This window comes from Bombyx mori, chromosome 21 (genome assembly GCF_030269925.1).
Source record: "Bombyx mori chromosome 21, ASM3026992v2".
In the NCBI taxonomy this organism is placed as follows: domain Eukaryota; kingdom Metazoa; phylum Arthropoda; class Insecta; order Lepidoptera; family Bombycidae; genus Bombyx; species Bombyx mori.
Window position 1 is genome coordinate 11,135,893 of NC_085127.1, and position 16,767 is coordinate 11,152,659.

Consider the following 16,767-nt stretch of genomic DNA (forward strand, 5'->3'; position numbering starts at 1 on the left):
TATACTTCTTCTTCATCATTCCCTCACTGCTGAGCATCGCGACCTCATGTGACTTTCCTCCAAAGTGTTCATTTAAAGTCCTTTAAATTCCAACAAATCATCAAATGTGTATAACTTTCTATATCATCTCTATTAAATTTTCCGTACAGAAAGAGATGTTAACAGAGATTTTAATGGGGTTGGCCGGTTAAAGCTTTTCTCAGATGTCGCCAGCGTAGCTTGTTCCCTTGTCACAGAGAGCCGCCATTTTGTGTGTTTTGCGTTCGTGATATTTCGGCATTTTGTGACTTTGATACGGTTCTTATTACTTTCTAAGTAGTGCTAAACAGTTTTACAACATGTATTCCAACTGGATAGTTAAAGAATTAAAGGAGGAGTTGAGAAAACGTGTTGCATCTTTACGAAGAAAAAAAGTGGATTTTGTCGAAAGGTACAATGTTGATGTTTTATTTTAACTTAGAAAACTTCTCTCAAACTGTTTCCGGTAGCTATTATAATAATAATATTAAATTGTGTACCTTAGGAACTTTATTCCTTGTAGCATGTGCAAAAATAATTGCTCATATTACACACATTACCTACCAACTAATGTATTATTTTACTTTTTTCAGATTAGAGTTACATGACCAAAATTTTAATTTTGAAACAAAATGAAAAAAATTCTCTAGCAAAATATGCTAATATATATGATTTGCTAGTGGAGCCATGTGGCATTTTCAATAGCCAAGAGCGCCCATATCTTGCTGCATCTCCTGATGGTGTGTTGGGCGAAGAAGCTATAATTGAAGTGAAATGTCCATACGCTAGCAGAAAACATGAAATAAATATATCAACGGTGCCTTACTTAGAACAATGTAACGGGATATTGTCTCTAAAAAAACCTGCCCATATTATTATCAAATCCAAGGACAGTTATACTGCTCAGGCAAAACATACTGCAACTTGGTCATTTACACCTACAAGGACATCAAAGTGATTTATGTTGAAAAAGACAATAATTTTATAAATAATATGTTAAATAAATTAGATATCTTTTATGAAAATATTTTCAAAGAAGCATTGTATGAAAAATATCTGTATTATAACTATACACACTTGTCGAAATAAAAAATCAGGAATATTTTTAATTATTTTTATTGACAATTCCTTCTCTAAAATTACATAAGTAACTTCTCTACTTTTTGTTTTTTCAGAAACTGGTTTCATATTCCATGAAAATATAGATGGTACAGCACTTTTCTTCAGATATTTATGTTAATGTTTGACACCTGCAACACAAAGAATAACATTTAAATATACTATCACAAGGAAACCTGACCATAGTTTCAAAATATTTGTTATTGCAATGGATGCAGCGATTTAGATAGAACTTTCAATAGTAACAGCTGATAATGAACAACAGCTCATGAGGAATGTGTTTCCTCCAGTCTGATTTTGTGTTTGTTAAAAGGTTCCTTACAGCATAAATCTACTTGCAAAATATGTTAGCAACTAATAGTGTGCCTAACTAATTATTATTGGATTTTTTTAATAAGAGAACAATGATGTTTGCTACACCTAGTCATGCATTATATATATTTGACAGAAAGAAGCATACCTGTGTATTTACTAATGTTTTCATAGTCAGATTCCACAAAGTGTTTACGACATAACCTCGAACTTTTTGTGTGAATACTTTTTTCGCGTCAAATGGCCTTTAACCACAGTCTTCCAATTTTCTTGTCCTTCGGGAATTGATGTACTCCAATTTCTGAGCATATTGGTACAAAACAACGCGTCATTGTGCTTAAAATAATTTTTAATCAAAAATTCCAATATAAATATTGAATGTTATGGGAACAATGCACACCAGCGCCACTTTGACAGTTGCCAACCCCATTCAATAAAACTTTATTTTAGCATTACTGCTTCATGGTAAAAATAGGCTGGATGGTGTGCCTACTCGTGCGGACTCACAAGAGGTCCTACCACCAGTCGGAAAATAAAACAAACTTGTTTCCAAAAAGACTCAATGCCCTTTGTAAATGATCTCATTTTAATTTAGAACTTAAACCATTATATCTCATGCAACACATGCGGTGTTGTCTTATCGCTTAATTGCATTTCAATTATCTGAAACCAAATTCCGCCATTTGTTACATAAGATTTAGCTTTACAGTCTACATTACCTTTGTTTGTTATAATATGGTTGACTCAAACTGTTATTGTCCAAATTAGTAAAGAGAAGCTGATCTTTATTGTGTTATGTTGTAGATATTCTCACACTACAGGAGTTTTGACGGGAGCTCGAGGAGCGAATTTAAAGTTTCTTCGGGTTTAAATGTATAAAAACAGTGGTTTAAGGACAAAGTCTTGATAAATAACCACAATTTTAGCGAGACTTTTTTTTCATGGTATATTGTTTCATTTCATTTAAGTTCATCCTAATTGATCTCAAATTAATGAACTTTATCTTATTTTGGTTCATACCCGTATTTTAAAATATATCATAATAAACAACTTGGCTTAAAGGTCTCGTTATCAGGCCATAAAGTACAAAAAATAATAACTCACACTTCAGCTGATTTGGCCTTGTGGTAAACACTGTTAAAATTTGCAGTCAAAAGAGAATGCAGAGTAATTCGAAAGTTCTACACTTTTATAATAGTTTTAAACGGTACACTTCACTGTGCATGTCGGTTGATTATACAATTTCAAGAAATCTAAGAGATGGAGGTATAGGAACGAGGTATGCGCTATTACTCGTCAACAGACTTTATTAAATTCCCATCACAACGTTTTCGATTTCTTATCAATAAGATTCTCCTGATTCTCTTCTTCTCTTGAATTCTTCGTGAATTTATAAGGGAACAATAACTCCTTTTATTTATTTATTAAAAAAATAACCAGTATTGTTTTAAATATTTTCAGGCCTATCTCAAGCAACGGGTTATGGTGTTGTGCTTTACTGCCCGCATTATTAATCTCATACAATTTTTTGTACAAAGTGTCGCCACTTTATACACTAGTAGCTTACGTAGCTGTTGGTTTATTCTGCTACAGCATACTGTTTGTGGTATTCATTTCTGTATCATGTCTGGTACTCAGAGAGCCTATCTATGGAGGATGTATAGCATCTAGTCTTGTATCTGCTCTGATGAATTTTATATTTAATACACAAGGTACTATTTTCATTACTACTGCACGCTATAAATAAAATTTACACTTGTGTAATTTGTTCCAAGTATACTTAAATAACAATAGAATTATAAAAAAGAATCTACCTAAAAGTAGTAATTATTCTATATTTCATTTATAGTGTAATTTTCAATAGTTTCAATCTTTAAACAATCAATTAAATACTTTTACATTTTATTGTTATTACTGTTTCAGGTTTAACAACATCATTGTCTTTCTCCCTCACAGCAGTGTACTTATATAGTACAATGCTAAGATGGTCTCTCACCAAATTCCCAAAGACATACACTATAGGAGAAGCCATGATTGTAACACAGGGTTTGACTTTATTCACCATTGCAGTTATTGGAAGGACCATGAATATATTACATGATCCTAACGAAGACATGAATTTAATAAGCAGCATTGTGCTTGTAAGCTATTTTTATTTGAAATAAAAACTAATCAATACATACATATAACAGTAGCCCCTATGTGCGAACAGTAAATGGTGTGTCTGAACCTTGTAGGAAACTAATAAAAATAGAAAGAGTATAACTAAAGAGAAGTAATAGAATATAAATCAGCAAATTTAAAAAGTCAATCTGCCCATATAAATCTATCTGTTTTTTCACACATCATTTTTAGCTACTGAATGGATTTTTATGTATTTTTCACAGGTAAACAGAGAATACAGGATTTATTTCATTATAAACAGATATTGGAAAAAATTACAGTCATTTATAAATGTTTGGAATCTATAATACCTTTATATGATTTTTTTTTGAATGAAGATAATTCTGGCTGATAAGTTTTCATGCTCAGTACAGTAGGCTGATTTTGGTGAAATTGAATCAATCCTAGATAGCAATATAGGCTTCCTACTTAAAACATAGTTCACTTAGCTGCAGATGAAAAGCTAGTGTATTAATAAAATCCACATGCACAAAACAAACAGTATGTCATGTGATACTAAACTTAGGTCATTATTTTCAGACAGCATTATCAACGGTTGGATTACTTATTACAGGTTTATGTGTGATATCGGAAAAACAAAGAAACATACAAACATTTAGTTATATGTTTGCAGTGGCTGCTTTGTTTGCTTTAGTCACCTTACATGTACTACTAGGATTAAATTGTGTATTCCGGATACTGAACTATATTTTTCTGAACCGAAACAGAGTAAGTGAAACAACTTTTACTGTGAATCACTAAGATTAAACATTCATTTTTTAGAACTCAAAAGAATGAATTTTATTTTAATTTAAACCACTGTATACCTATAAATACTTGTTTTCTTGCAGGTTCAACTATTTGCGTTCTGGTTATTTCTACTTATGATATCTGTATTTTTGGTACTTACGCGAACCAAAAGTGCTGTAAAGGTGAATACTGTGACCAGAAAATCATTTCATTTATTGGCCTCGCTTGTTTTTATGTCAGGTATTATTTATGATGTTTATCTGACGAGCCTGGCTGCTGGAATTGGATTTGGATTGTTGATTTTAGTCGAGGTAAGAGAATAAATTCGTTTCGTTACTAATAATTAATTTTATTCATGTTAGAAAACAGGATAGGTGTGTTCGAGGTGTATGCAGGTTTTCAAATTATTATTTTTTTTGACAGGCATTACGTAAGTTAAACATCACACCAATATCAGAAGCCCTGCAATCAGCTTTTGATGTCTACAGTGATGAGAAGGTATATAATATTTTAACTTTTTCATGATGTGACTGCATATTGTCAATAAACTAACAAATTGTTTTTTGTTCAGGACATAGGAAGTTTCGCGATGACACCGATCTACTTGTATGTAGGCTTAGCATGTCCATTGATACTGGTGCCTAGTTATGAAGGAACAACTCTTGAGCTGCTCAGCGGAGTCCTCGCAACTGGGGTAGGAGATACAGCTGCCAGTTGGTTCGGTTCCAAATACGGCACGAAGAAGTGGACTAGTGAGTTATCTTAGTGATTCTTTATTTTCATTCCTCTCAGTGCGTCCATCTTCGCTCTGTCTTTATCCTAAAACTTAGGTCTTTCATACCAGATAGTTTACTCAAATAACATAAAATGACTTACTTCCTCTATATCGTTCCCTCACTACTGAGGATCGCGACCACATGCGACATACTTCCAATGTGCCCGATCATGGCATGGACTGCCACCGGTACAGACTACCACCGAGTGCTTCTCTTGCTAGATCTGACCATCTGGCTGGTGTTCTGCCCACAGCGCGCTTGCCCTCTATGCGACCCGTAATTATGAGCTTCTCTAATTCATGTCTGGGAGACCGCATGTGTCCGAAGAAGCTCATAACACGTTCTCGGCAGATGGAAGAGAGCCTTTTTCGGATGTCTAGCTGCATAAAATGACTACAATATAATTCTCATTTTCAGATAGTGAAAAAACAGTGGAGGGAACAATTGCTAATGTCTTGTCACAAGTTGCAACGGTTTATGTTTTGCATTTATTTGGTGAGGGTAAAATATTTCCTAGATTATTACTAATATTAATCCGCACAAATAATAATTTAAAAATAGTGTCTCGATGCATTCGATTTAAAAAAAAAAACATTCCTAAAACTGTATCTATTGTGTAAATTGCGCAATTTTTTTATTATTATTCCGATTATTATTTATAACAAGGGTCAGGGCTGTCCAAACTACATGCCTTTGCGGCCTAAATTTACTACAAAAGCTGGAGGACTGCAGGCAAAAATATTTTCAAAAAAATTATAGTAAAAGATAGCTTCACTTTTAAATTATGCCATAGGAGTGTAATTTTATTCACTTTGTGATACATATCTATGGGCTATTGTAAATTACAGACACTTATGCCATTTAGTTCTCTACCCTTCATAGAATTGATTATGTACATTTCACCCTTTTTATTACAGTTTTGTCGAGTTATTTTTATTAAAACTAATTATTATTTTAGGTCTTCTAAGAAACAACACTGTGTTAATTAGAACGATGTTAGCTGCATCAATATCCAGTGTGGTCGAAGCGAAAACGGATCAGGTCGACAACCTAATACTTCCTCTAGTCACATTGTTAGTGTTTCAAATAAATTGGATGTTCGGCTAGCAACGTAATAATACTATTTAAAATTTGTACTTTTGTATTTTTATACAATGATTTTTAATATTTTTGGAATAATATTTTTGACATTCCATGTAGATTATTTACCAAAGAGTTGTAAATAAAAGCAATTATGTTTATGAAATACGTTTATAATGAATGTTTTTTATATTTTTCCTCTATTCGATAATAAAACATTCATAGAATTATGATGAAACTTGTCACAATTATTTTTGGCGTTCCAGCTATTTCTCATAGTGAAGCACCATCAATATACAAAATGTGGCATTGGTGTGTTAAAAGAAGTTTTTCTTGCATTCAGCCAATCACAATAAAATGGAACCAAATTTCACCAGTTAATCACCACCAGTTTCACAGTTATTATAATTTTATCAAGACACAATAGAACCCTTTTGATCAATTATAAATTCTTGATCCGAAGGTTTCAATGGCCAGTCTTTAGTTTCATTCTCTTCCTTAACTTCTAATTTGATCATTTTTGATTTTTCAATATCATTGGCATTACTGGTAAATCTTTTTGTTTTTATTAATATTCGTTTCTTTTTAACTCCTTTGCATTTTGATTTGAATGTCTTTTCTAAAGCTAAGACATCTTTTCTGTCTATTGACCAGTCAATAATAGCTGTTTCTGCAAATTTCATGGGGTTCTCAGATTCATTATAACTGGGGATTTCAATTCCTAAGATGTCCATTACTTTCTCAAGTACATCATCTACATAATAATTTATTAGGAGATCAGCTTTATTGTCCTGAAAAAGAAAAGCGAATTTATCTTTTCTTTTTATTCTTTTTATGAGCTGATGACATCATAGCTTGCCTGATATGAAGTCATTGTCAGACCCCATAGATCACAAAGTAAATGCTCACTGCTCATCCTACACTCAGAAAAAATTACTTACATGTTTTGTTGGTTGTAGGTTGCAAATAACTAACTTTCCACCATATTTAATAGTCTCTAGTGGTAAATTACCACTTGGTACTATTTGAAGTGTTGTACCTAGACATATGCTCAAGTCTGCAATACTGAAACAAAAGATAAACATTACAATTGCATAAAACAAAACAATTTATTATTCTAAAAAAAACACATCTAATTAAGCAATTATAATAAATAATAATAATTCAGCATCAGCTTATTAAAAATGGAAGCTTTAAATTTTAAACAATGTTGTTTTTGTTTTCTGTTTTATTTTTATTCATTTGAATGTTTTTTTTTTACTTGTCACACGAATTAAGAATTTCAGTTTTATTTTATTAACATATATCAATTCATACAGTTGAATAAATCTTCTAATGTGTTTAAAGGAGGCACAGTTCCCAAGATACTGGCTATGATACCTCGTTAGACAGCCAGACTCACTCTCTGTGCAAAGTACCAGCCAGCCTTAGCATCACATGTAGCTTCCTTCAAGCATTTGGAGATTTTGAATGTCTTAAGTAGATAAGTTCTTTATTAGTTTTTTTTTGTGTTTTATTGTTTAGATGGGTGGGTGAGCTCACAGCCTGCCTGGTGTTAAGTGGTTAGTGGAGACAATACACATCTACAACGTAAATGCGCCACCCACCTTGAGATATAAGTTCTAAGCTTTCAATATACACTCGGGTGCAATGAAATCGCACATCTGTACATTTTTTGAAAAACATTATTTACTTCTTTTAATTTAAAAAAATACATATATTTTTTAACATAGGGTTAAAGGTTAGTTCAATACCTATTCAATGATACCATTTAAGTGGAGATAAGGTTACTTTCTTGAGGAAAATAAAATACAACAACAATTTAATCTTTATTACAAATTGATTACTCAACTAAACCGTTTAAAATTTGGGGATTAATAAAAAAAAAAAACACAAAAAATACTGAAAAATCATTTATTAGTAACAAGTATTGCCCCCTCTTGCCCGAATTACAGCTTCACACCGATTCCCCATCGACTCTATCAAGTTTCTGATAAAGTCTTGTGGCATGGCGTCCCATTCCTCTTTGAGCGCATTTTGTAGCTCCTGGAGCACTATTTTGACCTCTAATTTTTCTTTTTAATTCGTCCCACAAGTGTTCAATCGGATTAAGGTCCGGGCTCCGAGCTGGCCACTCCATCACGGGTACATTTACTTCTTGTAAGTATTGTCTCACTGTCGCAGTGGTATGAGGTCTTGCATTGTCATGCATAAAAAGGAAGTTACTTCCAATTAAACGGCCAAATGGTACGACATGTTCTTGTAGAACTTCCTCTATGTATCGTTGAGATGTTAGACCTCTTGTTTGTCGCCTAATATTGGCCCCAACGATGAAGACAAGCTCTGTTTTTCGTTCGAGTGAGATACCTCCCCAGAACATACACGAACCACCGCCGTATGCTACACGTTCTGTGATGCAACATTGGGAAAATCGCTCTGAGCGCCTTCTGTAGACCCTTCCACGTCCATCATTATTATGAAGACACATTCTGGACTCGTCTGAGAACAGGACTGCTTTCCACTGGTCGGCTGTCCAGTTGACGTGTTCTTGTGCAAATCGAAAACGAGCCCGGCGGTGAGCTGGCGTCAATTTAGGACCATTTGCTGGCCCATGCGCAGTCAAACCACCTTCGGCAAGTCTCCTTCTGACTGTCCACCTGCTGACTACCACTTCACGCACCTGTTGAAGCTGCTGTGCAAGTTCAACAGCAGTCAAACGACGATTTCGCAACGCTGTCGTTACAAGAAATCTGTTGTCGCGCTGTGTTGTAGCTCTTGCTCGACCAGATCCTCGTCGCCTTTCAAAGCCACCAGTCTCCCGATAGCGCTGGTACACACGACGAACTGAATATCGGCTGATATTCAGTTGTCGAGCTACAGCACTCTGGTTCTGACCCGCTTCAATTACGGCCTGGCCACGGGGATCGGCGGTGCGAACAGCGAAGCGGTGGGCGAGGCGACCATTCGCGCAGCACCGTTTGCAGGCCACGGGTACTCACGTTCGCCGCCGCGACTAGTAAGGAAGTCCGACAGCGAAATGTCTATATCGAAATTATCTCGATATTGCTTACAAATTAATAGTTTTTTGGTTCAGGACCTATTATTTGGAAAAGATTGTGAAGTACATGATTTGAATAAGAATCGGAGTATACCTATAGATGGAGAATTCCACAAGAAGTACGAGAAATACTTTGGGTGGCTAGACTTCCAAATAGCTGGTCTAGCTAGTATTTCAGCTATTTTATTTTTTTATTGCTTAGATGGGTGGACGAGCTCACAGCCCACCTTGTGTTAAGTGGTTACTGGAGCCCATAGACATCCACAACGTAAATGCGCCACCCACCTTGAGATATAAGTTCTAAGGTCTCAAGTATAGTTATAATGGCTGCCTCACCCTTCAAACCGAAACGCATTACTACTTCACGGCAGAAATAGGCAGGGTGGTAGTACCCACCCGTGTAGACTCACAAGAGGTCCTACCACCAGTAATTACGCAAATTATTATTTTGAAGATTTCATTTTTATCACACGATGTTATTCCTTCACCGTGGAAATCAATCGTGAACGTTGAGTGTTGTTGAGTACGTATTTCATTACAAAAATTGGTACCCGCCTGATATTCGAACACCGGTGCATCGCTCAACACGATTGCACCGGACGTCCGTTAGGCCACGACGACTTTAAAAATATAAAATAAAAAATAAATCTAATATATAAAATTCTCGTGTCACAGTTTTCGTTGCCATACTCCTCCGAAACGGCTTGACCGATTTTGATGAAATTTTTTGTGCTTATCCAGTATCTATGAGAATCGACCAACATCTATTTTTCATCCCCCTAAATATTAGGGGTAGTCCACCCCTAAATTTTATTTTTTATTTTTTAGACAAAATTTTTAATTTCTATTTTTTTATGATACAGCGTATAAAAATACATACAACCCTAAATTTTCACCCCTCTACGATCAACCCTTATTTTTTATTTGCTAATTAAAAACTTTAAAATTTTTTGCGAGAATTTTGTTTTTATTTTGTCATGACGTAGAATAAAAAAAATCATATTACTCTGAAATTTTCACCCCTCTACGATCAACCCCTATTTTTGGAGTTTACTCCTTTAGAATCGATTTACATATATAGGCCCGGGGTATGAAAATTATGGGGACCAAAATCGTACTAGCATGTCACACGAAATGCGTTATGCGCCTGATTGGCTCCTGATTGCGTGATGCGTGCGCGCGCCAATCAAAATCGTACTAGCATGTCACACGAAATGCGTTATGCGCCTGATTGGCTCCTGATTGCGTGATGCGTGCGCGCGCCAATCAGGAGCCAACGCGCGGCCGCGTTATTGCAGGTGACGCCGGGCTGCTGCGCCGGCAGTCCGCCACAAAGCCTCGTACTGATCGCGCGTTTCTCTCATTATTGTATTTTCATATATTTGTTAGTCGTTTGTTTTGTGTCTCGTTAATTTGTTAATAATCTGTAGTGTATCGTGTTGTCGTAATATAGAACTATTTCTCGTATTGTTTCGTTTAATTTTTTATATCCAGTAAACTCCAGTCGTGCGTCGGAGCGGACACACACACATTTTTTTTATTTGTTAATTATAAACTTTAATTTTTTTGGGAAGATTTTCATTTTTATTTTTATTTTGTCATGAATTAAAATAAAAAATCTGATGTTACTCTAAATTTTTCATCCCTCTATGATCAACCCCTATTTTTTATTTGTTAATTATAAACTTTAATTTTTTCGCAAGTTTTTTATTTTATTTTGTCATGACTTAAAATAAAAAAATCATATTACTCTCAATTTTCACTCTTATACAATCAACCCCTATTTTTCCATCCGATTATATATTTTTTTCTATGCACAGATCCGCAATAAGGTTGCAAGATGGTAATCAAATATTATAATTGTAGTACGATAAATTCTTATTCAGAATTTATAATTTCAAGTTCCTTTAATTATGATTTTTTTTAAATTGAACTTGATCTTCCGGCCTCGCCGGTCGACTATTGATCAACTATCAATCGATCAGCTTTCCCCGCCAGGTGTCACCACTCATCCAGCAAACATCACGTAGTAGGGATGAGGACGAAGCCGATCTCCTGTCTTACTTACTATACATCATAGATTATATACTTAATATATTTGAGAGCTATACAATACTATACATTTTTCAGCCATATTTTTTTTTGGTTTCATTTGTGTATCAATAGTATGTTCAGTAGGTCTGAGAATCGGCTACTATCTATTTTTCATACCCCTAAGTGAAAAGGGTTGTCCACCCAAACATTTATTTTTTATTTAAATTTTTTGGATATTTTTTATTTATTTATAATGAAGTATTATGTGGTTAAATGAGGTTTTTTTTCTACAGTAGAATTTCCCTAGATATCTTATTTAAGGCAACACAACGTTTGCCGGGTCAGCTAGTAAAAAATATAAAAATTTCGGCGTTAATTTTTCGCGGCGAAAACAACTAAACTCATTTAATCACTGCACTATTCGCCGCGACTACCGCTCGACTCCGTGGCTCGCGCCGTCCGTATTCATGCATTTGTTTTGCTCGCCCGCCGCATCGCGCGATTCGCTCGGTACATTTCGCCGGTCGCTTCGCCGGTCGCCGGTGCGCGTGGCTTGTTAGGTACATTTCTATGCGCTTGTTTTAGTCGCTAGACGCTTCGCCGTTCGCACCGCGCGAATATTCGCATCGGCGAATGTCCCGTGGCCAGGCTGTTAGAGCGACGACTTGAGCGGCTTTTTCCGGAGTAGTATCCATGTTTTTCAGACAAATGCAATTGGAGTTACTAGAGGTCTTATCAGGTTAAGCGTTGGCTTGCAACTGATGACGTTTTACAGAAAACATGCCTTTTTATACCTGCAGTTGGTCTTGCAAACTGCAGTGAGTTGAGGGAGCAATTTTTGGAGTTTGCTGTTGTCGTTTTGTTTCAGCAGGCAAGTAAACTTATCATGTCTTATGTGGTATCATTGAATAGGTATTGAACTATCCTTTAACCTTATGTAAAAAAATATATGTATTTTTTTAAATAAAAAGAAGTAAATAATATTTTTCACAAAATGTACAGATGTGCGATTTCATTGCACCCGAGTGTAGTTAACGGCTGCCCCGCCCTTCAAACCGAAACGCATTAATGCTTCACAGCAGAAATAGGCAGGGTGGTGGTACCTACCCGTATGGACTCACAAGAGGTCCTACCACCAGTAGTTTATGAAAGGGTAATAAAAGCATGCCATTAAATAAGTGATTAATTGGGAAAATAGCACATATAAAAAACTGGCCCCAATCTAGAATTCCTTGTACTAAAGAGACATGATATGATACTAAGTAAATAGCAGTGTTAAATGGAGTTGTGGAGTAGTAATTAAATTATATCATTTGTTTTTAATTACCTTGAATGCCATTCTGCCATTAGCAAATCATTTTCAGGCAAGCTATGCTCCCAGTCAAGCACTCCGTCATATAATCTACCACGGCAAGGTCTACCCGTCACATGGTGAGCTGCACAAGGCACACCACTGCATTTCTTGCCTACAGTTTCGACAGGACTGCTACGGACAAACTGTCTGAAATGCAGAGATGACAAATTGTCTCAAATTATTTCAAACATGAGCATCATTTGTTTCATGATTTGCATATTCTCAATCAAATCTATTGAATTAATTAATTTGATTTTAAAGGGTTGCATTTCAATAAAATGAAGTATGTTAAATGTAAAATAAATAAGAATAAAAATAATGATAAGTTATGGCCAATGATAAGATTACTGGCGTACTTATACTAAACATGTAATCAACTTTCACCTGGAAAGAATTACTTATTGTAATAAAAACCAAATCTGCAAACATTTTAATTTTCATAATTACTGGTAGTCTGAGCCTGCAGATGTACCACCCCCCTGTGTACTTCTGCCATGAAGCTGTAATGTATTCCAGTTCGAAGGGTGGGACAACTATTATTTTATATTATAATAATACTAGCGACCCGCCCTCGCTTCGCTTCGGAAACTGTAATTTGTTATTGATTGCTCCACTATTTGATGGATGTTATTATAAGTATAAACCTTCCTCTTCAATCACTCTATCTATTAAAAAAAACTGCATCAAAATCCGTTGTGTAGTTTTAAAGACTTAAGCATTATCTGGGATAGAGAAAGCGACATTGTTTTATACTATAATCAAAACTAAGATTTTATATTTTAGTGGATGGAGGCACTCAAGTTATGATATCTATGGGCTTCCATAACCACCTAAAGGCAGATGGGCCTCATTCACTATGCTATAAAAAAATTACCTCTTGCAGATGTTACATTCATCAATAAACATATTTCCATGTAGTTCAGCTAAGAATTTTCTTGGGACACCAGACTTGAGATGAAGTCCGTCAATGTTTTGACTCACAATGTATTTAAGTTTTTTTATTTCAACCAACTTTTTTAAAATCATATGGGTTTTTGTGGGTTGTGCATCAGCAAATGATACATTGATGGTTGGCTTTTTACCTTCCTTCTCTAAAGTCCACACTCCATTTGGCCCTCTGTAAACAAAATTCTAAGTTTAATGTTAAATAGCATTTCGACTCATTTTTTTCCTATCGTATGTATTTTATAAAGTGATTTAATAAAAATATTACAAACATTGGCAACTAACTAACTGGAATGACTTCTTTCTATCCCAAAAATCACAATTGTACAATTGATCTCTAGCAATATACTGGGACTGTTTTTATCCTACAGTTCTGCAGCAAAGGAGTATTCTGTTTTCATGAGATCTTAGATCTTGCTATCTGTTAACTTAAACTACTTCCTAAAAAAATGGCATACATTTGCTATTTATACAAATTATATTTATATTGTTTATATTGCTATTGCTATAGATATATCTACATGTAAGGATACAGCGCATTTTAATTTATGAGTATGTAATCTGGGGTACGCAATTAAATAATTAAAACAAAATGACAATTGGTCCCTCCGGTTACTGCACTGTTGAAGGTTTATGGTCTTCTTTGTTGAGCAATTTAACTTATTGACATTTGTTTATTTCACCTAAAGTCTGGAATACCCGCAGAAGTACTTATGCCAGCTCCAGTGTGGACAACAATATGTTTACTATCTTTCACAAGTTGAGCCAAGAGTACACATTTCTGGTTCAGTTTGTCATTTGAATCAAATTTCTGAAACAAATAAAAAAAATATTTATAAAATGTTTCTTATTTAGTCTGTAATTGTTAATAATTGTGTGTGATATTTACCTCTGGGACTCCTAGTATACCTTTGTTTTCATAAGGTGATAGTCCTTCTGCATAATTGCAAGACATTTTTGGGAGACAATTTATCTAATGGTACTTACACAGATTTTCATTGAACCATTATTTAAATTTAAATTAAGGATATTTTTTTATAATATGGACACAGAAGAGAGCTTCTAATTATGGAAGTATTTAATTTCTTATACTTTAAGAAAAAATGAGCGACTGTAATAATATTCGATTTAATTTTTAATGGAAAATTTGTCAAGCGTTTAACATAGCATCTCCCACAGAACACTATTACTTGGCATCTCCAACTCCAGCTTTTAAAATCAGCATTTTTATTTATTTGAAGTTTTTATGGCTTGATAATGAGACTTTTAAGCCGAGTCTGTTAAGGCTTAAAAAATATATTTGGAGCGAAATGAAATGAAGTTGATTAATTTGCGACTTTTGCAACTTTGCTATTGGGATGAAAATAAAAGATACGAGATCAAATGGCATAAAATAAAGTCTCAGTAAAATGGTAGTCATTTACGGAGCCTTTTTCAGTGGACTCCTTGGAGGATCCGAGAAGGTGTCCGCTGGACTTTATTCCATTTTCCCACATTTTGGACTTTCACAGATGCTGGATAGTTTAAAAACTAGCGTTATTACACATTCAAGCCCCACGAAACCTATATTAATTAAAATAATTCTCACCGCTTCCCGCCAAAAATTTCCAGATTTTTTAAGGGATTTTATGACCTGGTAACTGAGACCTTTAAGTCATATCTTATTTTAATTTATATTAATATTTTTATGAAAAATGATATTATAGAGTGAAATGAAATGAAGATGATTAATTTGAGACATTAATCAACTGGGATGAAATTAAATGATATGAAATGAGATGATATGGGATGAAATATAATCTCAGTAAAATGGTGGTCATTTACTAAAATTTTTCAGTGGACTTTTTGGAGGATCCCGAGAAGCTACGTCCAGCGGCTTTGTTTCATTTTCCCACATTTGTGCACTTTCACAGATATTATACAGTTAATACACCACCATTATTACACATTTAAATCCCAAGAAACACTAAATAGACAAAATAAAACAAATCACACAACTTCACTCCTTGCGTTTCCGCCAAAAAGTCTTTTCCCAGATTAAGTTATAGAATCTATGATAAAACTATGACAATGATAGGTACCGGCTTACTGAATTTATCTCCCCTTTTTTGATTTTCGGATTTTCTTTATTTTTAATTATTTGTTCGTCGTAAAAATTGTTTGTTCGACTTTTATTTAAATATTAATTAAACAAATGATCACCCTTAAGTTGGCCTCTCTTACTAGATATCTTTATTTTTATCGCTCAGATTAATTAATTTTGATCAATTATCGTTTGTTCGACGACTATTGGTGATTGTTCGATCATAAAAACAATTAAACTCCCAATTATTAATTATTTTATATCTAATAAGCAAACCATCACCTCACGCCTACATTGCGCATGCGCCGGTTTTGTCAGTCAGATGACAATGGCCGTATTTACTAGCAATGGTTAACAAGTGCGTTTATATTGTCTATTTCTTATGTACAACTCGACCGAGCTAAGTTTGCACCTCGTTGGAATGCGGCGCTCCGCCCGCTTCCCCGCTCACCTTCCCGCGATCGCCCTGTCGCGTCAGTACTGTTAGCATCTTTGTCGCTGAGACGCGTCATACGAGTATTCGTCTCCCTATCCGTTGAATTTTAAATTTTTTAATTGTTCTTGTTAGGTTTTTTGTTGAAGCTTAGTTACATAAATGGACTATTTTTGTTAAGTTTTTCTTGAACTGTTGTTACTGAACGCTTAACGTTAATTTTTTTTACTACGAGAGGATTGTTGTGGGCAACAAAAATGAAAGGAAAGGTGAAGGTAGAAACATAATCCTGAAAAGGAAACATAAAGGAAAATTATTACTGAGCAATTGGGATACAAATTTAAAAAGTGCAAGAATGCCCACGTGGTATTAATACAAAAGCCGATATCGCTATATCCTAATGTACCTATGTATAATAAATATATTGTTAAAAAAAATATATAAAGTAAAATTTATCAAACATTTGTTTACATTTTTAAAGTCATAGCGAAACTTTTTTTCAGACCATACCTAAGCGGCAGTGTGACGTAATCGATGCGAGGTGCAAACTTAGATTGGTCGAGCTGTAGATCAAAAAAATATAGAAAACTTCAACAAACCTCAACAATACTTCAACAGAAACATGTCAATGAAGACGGCCAA

At 34.6% G+C, this 16,767-nt stretch overlaps 2 protein-coding genes across 3 annotated transcripts; one reads left to right on the forward strand and one right to left on the reverse strand.

The window, feature by feature from the left end:
- The first annotated feature begins 2,153 nt into the window (after positions 1 to 2,153).
- Positions 2,154 to 6,384, forward strand: LOC101745247 (dolichol kinase). 2 transcript variants are annotated; one of them, XM_004929659.5, is made up of 9 exons: positions 2,154 to 2,728; positions 2,911 to 3,161; positions 3,373 to 3,590; positions 4,153 to 4,341; positions 4,464 to 4,673; positions 4,786 to 4,860; positions 4,934 to 5,114; positions 5,556 to 5,633; positions 6,097 to 6,384. In XM_004929659.5, exons 1-9 carry the CDS (start codon positions 2,610 to 2,612, stop codon positions 6,243 to 6,245), a joined length of 1,470 nt encoding a protein of 489 aa, XP_004929716.1. In that variant the 5' UTR covers positions 2,154 to 2,609; the 3' UTR covers positions 6,246 to 6,384. The 2 variants fall into 2 exon arrangements, with proteins under 2 accessions (XP_004929716.1, XP_021205894.1); XM_021350219.3 differs by lacking the exons at positions 2,154 to 2,728; positions 2,911 to 3,161 and adding an exon at positions 3,837 to 4,113 and having other exon boundaries at positions 3,453 to 3,590; positions 4,187 to 4,341.
- LOC101745097 (NAD-dependent protein deacetylase Sirt6) lies at positions 6,371 to 15,190 on the reverse strand. Its single transcript, XM_004929658.4, has 6 exons — positions 14,499 to 15,190; positions 14,293 to 14,420; positions 13,539 to 13,781; positions 12,638 to 12,811; positions 7,160 to 7,283; positions 6,371 to 7,009 (listed from the first exon to the last, which is right to left on the reverse strand). The coding sequence occupies exons 1-6, from the start codon at positions 14,562 to 14,564 to the stop codon at positions 6,632 to 6,634; spliced, it is 1,113 nt and encodes a 370-aa protein (XP_004929715.1). The 5' UTR covers positions 14,565 to 15,190; the 3' UTR covers positions 6,371 to 6,631.
- Between the last annotated feature and the right edge of the window lie 1,577 nt (positions 15,191 to 16,767).